At 42.4% G+C, this 9,355-nt stretch overlaps 1 protein-coding gene across 5 annotated transcripts in view; it reads left to right on the top strand.

The window, feature by feature from the left end:
* The window catches only part of n4bp3 (NEDD4 binding protein 3), a 25,694-nt gene extending 18,242 nt beyond the window's left edge, over window positions 1–7,452 (top strand). For 4 of the 5 annotated variants that reach the window (XM_019869723.1, XM_019869726.1, XM_019869722.1 and 1 more), the window contains exons 2-10: window positions 192–451; window positions 525–687; window positions 1,899–2,114; window positions 2,718–2,839; window positions 2,923–3,118; window positions 3,618–3,710; window positions 3,790–4,035; window positions 4,125–4,368; window positions 6,199–7,452. In XM_019869723.1, the coding sequence (XP_019725282.1) occupies window positions 225–451; window positions 525–687; window positions 1,899–2,114; window positions 2,718–2,839; window positions 2,923–3,118; window positions 3,618–3,710; window positions 3,790–4,035; window positions 4,125–4,368; window positions 6,199–6,557 (1,866 nt within the window). In that variant the 5' untranslated portion in view covers window positions 192–224 and the 3' untranslated portion in view covers window positions 6,558–7,452. The remainder of the gene's footprint in view (window positions 1–191; window positions 452–524; window positions 688–1,898; window positions 2,115–2,717; window positions 2,840–2,922; window positions 3,119–3,617; window positions 3,711–3,789; window positions 4,036–4,124; window positions 4,369–6,198) is intronic. The other variant, XM_019869727.1, reaches the window with a different exon arrangement.
* Window positions 7,453–9,355: the final 1,903 nt, after the last annotated feature.

The raw sequence follows: 9,355 nt of genomic DNA on the forward strand, positions 1-9,355 counted from the left end.
TGTTTGCGCACACATGAGGACCACAGCTGATGACATACGTTCAGGGTAATAGAATGGGGCAAAAAGTAGAGCGGAGAAAAAGTGAGGGAGGGAAAATAAACTAAAGTGAGCATGTAGCATTTAAAATGTCAAGACAGGAAGTGTAAATCTTGTCACATTTATCCCATGCAATATGTTTTCTCTCTTTCCAGAGCACCTTTCCTCCCTTGTGAGCCGTGTCCCCGATGGCGGCCTCGGTTCAGACACTTCCTCGTCCTGGTAAAAAATTTCAAAGCCCGTCCTTTTCGCCCCGCCGCAACATGGGAAGTGTAGGCAGTCTGGTGGAGAAGCCCGACGTGTCTCCTACTAAAGTCAACCAGGCCGTTCCCCAGGTGAGGCCCAAACCGTCCAACAGCCTCGTGAAGAAGGGCTTCACCCAGAGGGAGCTCCTCAACTACCTCAACATCACCAGGTGGGTGACACCACGAGTTCCATTCCCAGGCTGTTGTCACATTCCGTGGTTGATTTATTGTGTTCCCAAACAGAAAAGAGCCCAAAGCAAACCAGAGCGGTGGCTCCAAGAATGACATCATGGCCTCTATCGGTGGACATAAAAAAGAAAACCTGTATGCCAAAGTCTTCAACAAAGATGGCACAGAGATTGATTTGAGCAAGAACTCACTACCAAGTAGTGGAAAATACGAAAAGGTAAATGTTTATTTGAGTGCACTGTCTAATAACATTGATTATGGTGCTCTAAAAATCACTTGGGTCAAAAATCTACGGAGGCCTAAAAGTGACATGGAGGAAAAAAAAAAAGATTCTTGTTCAGACGAGACGAGAAAATTTTTTAGTCTAAACGAGAAAACGTTCTCCTAATTAGAAACAATGATCCTCACCTTATCTTCTTTTAGTTGGTCGAGAACACTATTTGTTATAGTCCTTGTTTTGAGGAAAGAGTGTCCTCTTCTGCCGCCATTTTCTCGTTGCGCTGGAGGCAGGTTCAAAAAATCGTTTACAGGAAGCTAGCTCATGCAGGTAAATAAGCTAGCGCACGGGAGAAAGATGTTTTTCATCTAGCAGAAGAGATTTTTTGTTAAGATGAGAAACTTTCTCGTCCTAACGAAATGAATAACCCTAAAAGTAGGCTCAAGGGGACCCATGTGACAGTCGGTCCCTTTTTGACACATAATTGTTTTGTTTTTTTTTTTTACCCAACAATTTTGTGAGTGAAGCCCTAATCTTTGGAATCGAGAGGAGTTAAAATCTTGGGATGTAAACCCTGATTGATTAATGACTGATTAAAAATGGCGTCTCTATACTTCTGCCTTGTCCATATAATAGCAGATAAGTAATCGAAGCACCATGTAGGGGGTAGATCATAATGTGATTTAGATACGGCCTAGGAACACAATAATAACTTCCAAGCAGCCAATGTGGGTGTTTTATATTGACATCCAGCCAGTGGCCAGCTGCCAAGGTTGTGCTAAATGGATCAAGTATCATATTTATACCGCTCTGGATGCATCCTTCAACACGCCCGCAACATGTCAGTGGTCATTCAAGCGTCCATTTCGGAGACTCACTGTGCTTGGATTCATTGCTTGCAACAAAATCTCGCAAACTGGCATTCAATCAGTCGTGCTGGGAAGTCTCAATGCAATACAAGACGACTTTATTTATATCGTGCTTTCACTACAGCTGCAGAGCTTTACAGAACATTTATTTAACATCAAATAATATTCATTCAACAGAACACAACATAAAACACTGACAATAATGCAATCATAACAACTATTCCTTTGTATGTCTTGCTCAAGGCGAAATAATATTGATCTTTTTTTTGGTGTGATTTAGTTTGAAAGGCCAGCATCCGCGCATGTGATTTCCTAAAGTCTCTTGAATGTTCTTGTTTCCCCCAGGCCCGCTTTAGGTCATCTGCCTTCAAACCCGTCACTCCCAAAAACTTCAGTTCCATGCAGAACCTGTATCCATCTTCCAAGTCAGAAGACGTAGACCACGGCATATCTAATGGGCTGCACAGAGCCTACGCCCATCTCTCCAAAACTCTCTCCAGCTCATCTTCCTCATCCTCGCCTTCTCGTCACGGAGGCTCCAGCGCCGGTAACGACAAGGTACGGAATGATCTCTTCCGTTATCATTCACAAAATCTTCACTTGATCCCAGTTCAGCGGAAGAAAATGTGTTCATTTTGCTAAATCTCTTTCCGAGTCTGAAAACAAACCAGAACTAGAATGGCTCGACGGTCCAGTGGTTAGCGTGTCGACCTCACAGTGCAGAGGTTCAATTCCAGCTCCGGCCTCCCTGTGTGGAGTTTGCACGTTCTCCCCGGGCGTGCGTGGGTTTTCTCCGGGTACTCTGGTTTCCTCCCACATTCCAAAAACATGCATGGCAGGCTGATTGAACACTCTAAATTGTCCCTAGGTGTGAGTGTGCTGTTTATGATTGAACCCACAATTTTTTTTAAGCCATGTGTTTTTCAAAATACAGTAGGCAGCCAAAGAAGTTGCGGGTAAAAACGTTAAAAAAAATCGAGATTATGATTCTACATCACTGAAAGTCAATTGCCAGATTCTTGCTTAATTGTAAGGGCCTGAGAAAACGCATCACTCCCCAGTCAAGTTTCTGCATCATAAAAAATGGCCCAAAGCGAAGCTAATCAACAATTTGGACATTGTCTGGCATTGCATTGAGACGGCATTCTTATTGGTGTGTAGGTTCATTCCTCCGCGCGAGGGGCGAGCCAGGAGGATGACAATCTGTCAGACTCGGGCCACAACTCCATGAGTAGCCTGCCGCCGTATCGGCCCCCCTTTCGCCCAAACCTGGCTCAAATCAGGTCTGTGTCACTTCCCAGCCTCTAATCAATTGTTCTCATTTCTTCATCGCTGCTTGAAAACGACATTTGTATGGCCTTTCTAGTGCATCTATGGGCCACATCAATACTATCGGCTCCCTGGACCGCAACTCGCTGGGCGCCAAAGCTGTTGGGTCGGGAGGTGGGACCATGGGGGAAATGGCGTGTCGCAGCATGGCAACACTCAGCCGCCTGGTTCCGTACGGAGGAGAAGCACCACCTCCTTATGACTGGACCCTCTCCATGTCGGTAGAGGAAGTGGTGAGGATAATCGGAGAGAATATAATTAAAACATGCCGCGGTGTGTGTGTGTGTGTGTGTGTGTGTATATGCGTGTGTGGGTGTGTGTGTGTGTGTGTGTGTGTGTGTGTGTGTGTGTGTGTGTGTGTGTGTGTGTGTGGCATAATTGATTTGCTGAGTAACACTAACTGCTTGTAAAAGGCAATAATTAGTAAATCAATTACTTTTTGGAAAAAGTCAGTTGTATCTCAAACAAATTATTTTTTTTAAAGTAACATGCCATTCATGATGGATGTACACAGAAATAAACCATGAAAGTTCATGGTTTATTATCATCGAATACATAAACATTTTTGCTGTCATTATAGTTAGTTTTATAAACAAAAGATGTAGTTTCAGTTAATTCTTTTTTTCAGCATTTTTTTTCCATTAATGACAATATTTTTAAATATTTAATTTTTGTTATTTTTCCTGAACTCTAATAACCTTGGTCCACGCGCATAACATGACCCTCTCAAAGGTGCGGGATCTGGAGGAGCGGCTGGTGGAGAAAGAACACGAGCTGAAGCAGATGAGAAGAAACCTGGACGAGAGCGAGGGCGCCATCGCTCAGGTCAATCTCTCTTCTGGATCACGAATCAGTATCGTCCGTCTTGTTGGAGGCCTGTGCCTCACGTTCTCCTTGCGTGTAGGTGTTTGAGGGCAAACAACGTCTGTGGGAGAAGGAAGTGGAGGAACTGAAGCGCCTCTACGCTGCAAAGCTGCGACAGGTTTCCCAGCATGCCCAGCGATCCCAGCGTGGTTTCCAGCTGCAGCTCTTCAAGGCCCAGCAAGAGAAAACCCAACTGCAAGAAGAGCTCGAGGCTCTGAAAAGAAGCCAGGAGGGCGAGGCCAAGGGCAAGCCAAGAAGTCCCACCCTGGAGGAGACACAGTGGGAGGTGGGCTACACTTTATGACTGGGAGAAGCGCTCGCTTTAAAGTGAATTCAATGTTGCTGGGACTCATCTATGCCTTTTGTTCCTCAAAGGTTTGCCAGAAGTCCGGAGAGATCTCCTTGCTCAAGCAGCAGTTTCGAGACTCTCAAGCCGAGGTGACCCAGAAGCTAAGCGAGATCTTCCAGTTGAAGACGCAGCTCAGAGAGACTCGGCTGGAGCTTCGCGACAGGGACAGCCAAGTAGATGCGCTGAAGCTCATCCTGCACAGCTCCCAGTGTCACAGAAGACCCTCTCGCGGCACCAGCGACCACGGAAAAGGAGACGAAAGTACAACAGGTAGCGTTTGGGGCTCAATTAAACACATTTGAAATGCTTCCAAATTCTGAATGGGACTTGACATGATAAATGAGAATTGACAGGAATTAAGTGATAATTCGATGGTTAGCTCAGTGGTTGCCAACCTTTTGATCTATTTTACATCGGAAAAAAAATTACGGCACACAACAAAACAAAAAATGCCACAGAAAATATGAATATTAAAATGCTGATCAGATTGTCTCGATTTATTCAGCGTTAAGTCTGGGCATGTTGAATAGTAATAGTTGAATGCCAAGCTATTATTTATTCTGTATGAATGGCAACAGGTGAGTACACTGGTTTATCTTACCTTCTGCCATCTGGTGGAAGAGCATTGTTCTGCTCATCACTATATGTGGCCGGCATAGCTAAATGAATGAAGATACATTACAGTAAACCCTCTTCCTGGCAGGTTCCAGGTTCACCGTCCTGATAAATTGCATATTTCTCCTTTTTGTATCTTTTTTTTTTTTTTAAACAGTCGATAACTGTTTTGGTCTAACATGCGTTTATGTTGGTTGCTATTCCACTTTCGTCCACTAAACAGAGGCATACTTATTTCGTTTGAGACCGTGTGCGTTTGAAAGAACAATGAAAGAGGAAGTACTGGACGTCACCACAGCCTAGTTTGTGGTGCAAAAAATATTGAATGCCATCTGCTCTAATCCTGCTTTTTATCATTATTGATGTACTTTAAATTGTGAGATGATAAGTTAATTGTATGGAAAAAAATGGGCGATGTTGAGGGATCGGTACACACTGTTACGCAGTTCTGTTATCCATTGCTCTTCCACTTTTGCTCCCAAATGTATTTAAATGTGTTTGTATTATTTTAAAAGTGTGTAAAGACCTTTGAAAAAAATATGAATGCCATAACTGCTCAAAAAACATCCCTGAAGAGTATTTAAAAAGGGTATTTCCATATCAAGAATTTTGTTTATTGCAGGGAGGGTCTGGAACGTAGCCCCTGCGATGGAGGAGGCATTACTGTAATTAGTTAATTTTTGGACCAATGAAGTGAAATTGCATAATTTCTTGCAATATACCTGATAATCTCTTCTGAGACATTGGACAATATATCAGATTTTGTACAATATTTTGGCATGTCTGCAGACATTTCTCGCAAACTCCATTCTAGTCCGCTGCAAAGGTGTTGATGGGATTTAGGTCAGGTTTTGGTGCAAGTATTTCCACAGCAAAGCTATCTAATCCTGTCTGAATGGACCTTGTTTTCTTACTTTGTACATCAGAAAAGGAACACATTTTAAACTGTTCCCAGTTTAAAATACTAAAAAAAAAAAACAAAAAAAAAAAAACAAAACAAAACAAGAAGATATTAAAAAAAAGTTTGGCGATTTCAAAATTTCAATTTGAAGGCAACAATCCTCAATAAATTTTTAAATTGGCCAATTCCAAATTTTTTTTCGAAGTTTTTCTGTTGTGCAAGTTGGCTGTCTCACATTTCACAACAAAGAAATAGTTGACCGAACTATTCTTCCCCAACTTAAAGATTTACGAAAAAACAACTCCGCAAATTTTTCTTTTTTCGGACTTAATGTTTTGGGCCCCAAAAAAATACAAGACGTTTTTTTTTCAGTGTCGGGGCCATTCAAGGGCCTTTTCCAAAGCTAAACGTGTGTGTGAATACTTTACTCCATATAGTGTCTAGGAGGAATAACGACGATCATAAACCACTTCGTTATTTTTGGGACAAAAAAAGAGGTTAGTACCTCATTAATGAAAGCAGGTCAGGATCAGACAGCTCCACTGGACCGCCGATGATACATTCGTACCATCTTTTGCTCGTAGGAGTGTGTGCGGGCCCGACCGAAGAGCGTCTGCGCGCCGAGCTACTATTGGAGCGGCGCCAGAGTGAGGCCCAGGCCGCGGCTTTCGAGGAGGAGAGGCGGACATGGCAGAAAGAGAAGGACAAGGTCATCCGCTACCAGAAGGAGCTGCAGGCCAGCTATTTAGAGATGTACCACCGCAACGCAGAGCTGGAGAAGGAGGTGAACCAGCTTCGAGCCATTCGAGAGCAGGGAGGAAGGAGCAGAGATGGCACTTTGGAAAGGGAAGACCAAGAGCTGAAGAGCGACGCGGAAAAACAAGAGGACAGTCCATCCCCGGGTTTGCCGTGGATAGATAGGATCGAATCCTCCGAAATTTGAACATAACACGGACGACAAGGCGGGCTGGGACCAAGAGTTAGAACTTTTAGTTTCAACCATGATTGTAATTACCAATCAATAAACCCACACTGTACACTTTTTTTGGATACCTGTGCACCTCCTGCACACAGTCTGGGATTTTGTGATTGAAACTAATGCATTATCCACTGTTTAATTGAGGAAATTGTGTTTGAGTAGAGTAAGTTTGGCGGCATTCTGGCCCATATATGCTTTGGCAGAGGTAAAATGCCGGCGTAAAATAAATAAATGAATGAATGAATAAATAAAATTGTGAATATTTCTGTTTTTAAATCACAGCCTGTGTATTTTGATAATCATAAAGTAACCGTCCAAAACCAACAGAAGAAACAAGCACCTGCTACATTGTACAGCAGAAGTCTTCCTAAATGTGAATCTGTATATAAGCACATGATTATCATGGGGAATGTTGTTGTTATTCTACTATCGGTGTACAGCTTTGACAATAACCAAAGGATTCAGAAGGGACTGACTTCGGTCCGAGGAAGCTTTTCCGGATTCAGGCAGAAAAGCTGCACGCGGAAGTTCGGTATCAACAAGGACTAATGTTTGGTACCAAGATTTGAAACTATTTTGTGAAAAGTGGCTCTACTTATGAAAATGACATTGTTACAAATAGATGGTAATTCCTCTTTCCTACCAGATTTATATAGTTGGTCAATTACTTGAATAATTGAATGATTACTTGGAATAATTGTTCAGCCCTAAAACACGACATTGATATTTCTGTATCTTTCTAATGCAATGACACTGCCCTGCTTTAAAATGATATGTTGTATTCTCCTTAGCAAAACTCCGCTGCATGATGAAGGTTCATGTTTTTGTTTTTTTTACACATAAAAGCATTCAAAAGCCAGCTTTCATTTGATCTTTCCAGAGAGAGTGACTCTCATCTGCTTTCTGGGGTTAAATCTGAACATCTTCGACTGAATGAAACAGAAATTTGTTGTTTAGAAAAAAAAAACATCCCCAAAAGTTAAGAGGATTTTCTGATTACAGCAGTCTGGACCGAAGCGAACAGAAATCAAAATGCTTGGACTGCACCCGAGGGTCCAGACGTCTACCGCTGCCTCGGAGGGCTTAAAAAGCAGCACCATAGCTTGCCAATAAAAGCCGAGGACAAGTGCTTTATTGCGAAATGTACAAGGGCGCACCAGAGGCGTTTGGAACTAATGTGGCTTTTTGAGATTTAGCCTGGGATGCTTATCTTGGACTCTCCTGCTTTCACAGTGAGGGGCCTCAACTGAGATGGATGCCTGTTTGCTTTAAAAAAAAAAAAAAAAAAAAAAGAGACACTGGGAATTGTTTCATGGATTCATACATGGCATTATGTAGAAGAATGACGCAGGATGTAATACGAATAGCAAAAGCTGACTCACCAGGTCGCTAACTCGACATTTAAAAAAGATTATATAAACTGCGCTTAATATAACTTGCTTAGCTCAAGAGAGGTGATCTGCTGTAGTAGGATGAGAGAGAGGGGGGGGTGGGGGGAGGACATTTTTCACTCTGTAGGAGGCCTGCAACACAAAAGGCTGCTGAACTGATGGACTGCAATAATTTCAAAATGTCGAAAATGATCAAGGCATTTTAATTAAATTATGTAACTCACTTGACAGAGTGGTTACGACGGTCCACGACATCATATTTCGAGGTCAAGAACAGATCTTTGTCACACTGCGCCATACAGGGACTCAGCATGAGGAAAATAGGCAAGTGCCACACTCATGTCCCAGCAAAACTGATTAATAACGTTTTCTAAGATTTAAAGCAATTATTGTCTTAGTCTTAAAATATTATGCTTGAAAACCCATCAATATGCTTTTTGAGTTTTCCTCTGTCCTTGTGCAATGAACTATTCAATCTTACTGCGCACATGTTGGGCTGAATCAGGAAAGGGGGGGGACCAGCACACTTGTCACGGAGGAGAAGAAAAGATATTTTCTCAAAATGAACCAACGGTTTCAACAACGCTACTGCTGGCCGCAATAGCACTGCTCTCAGTGTCATCTGAGGCAGTGTTTTGCAAACTTTTTTAAGCCAAGGCACACTTCTTTCATTGAAAAAATCTCGCGGCACACCACTCGCTGAAAATGTGAAAAAAAACCACTTATTTGAATAATGAATGTGTTATATTGTTACTATAATCGTTTTTAGCATTGAAGAATGACATTATAACAGCTTGAATTGGAATCAAATGAACACAAAGAAAAAAGTATTTTCTCATCTTTCATATTTATTATTTCACCGTCGTCCTGCATTCATGCGTCACAAATTCGCTTGTCTCTCGTCTAAACACAAGGCAATTGGCTAGCTGTTGCTGCTCCCTAGCGGTACGGGATGGTACTACACGATTACTTTCTGTGCGATAGACCAGGGGTCCCCAACCTTTTTTGCCCCACGGACCGGTTTATGTCAGACAATATTTTCAGGGACCGGCATTTAAGGTGTGGCGGAAATAATACAACAAAATAATATGGTATGAGCTGCATGGAAACTGTGGTGTTTTCGAAATATAATAATAAACACAAGGAGCGTCTAATCTGGCCGCAACACTCCGATCGCTATGGTAATGTTTAATGCCTTCAAAATACGATACAACGCAAATTCAAAGTGCATGACAATGACGACTCACCACAGCCCCGAGCTTGATTTTCTGCAACCAGACGGTCCCATCTCGGGGTAATAGGAGACAATGACACCTCAAGTGTGTCCAGTCTACTTCGTAATTTTGTTTTAGTCGCCGTTGCTGCAGAAAA

The sequence above is a fragment of the Hippocampus comes genome, unplaced genomic scaffold (assembly GCF_001891065.2).
Source record: "Hippocampus comes isolate QL1 unplaced genomic scaffold, H_comes_QL1_v1.1 scaffold9, whole genome shotgun sequence".
Taxonomy (NCBI): Eukaryota; Metazoa; Chordata; class Actinopteri; order Syngnathiformes; family Syngnathidae; genus Hippocampus; species Hippocampus comes.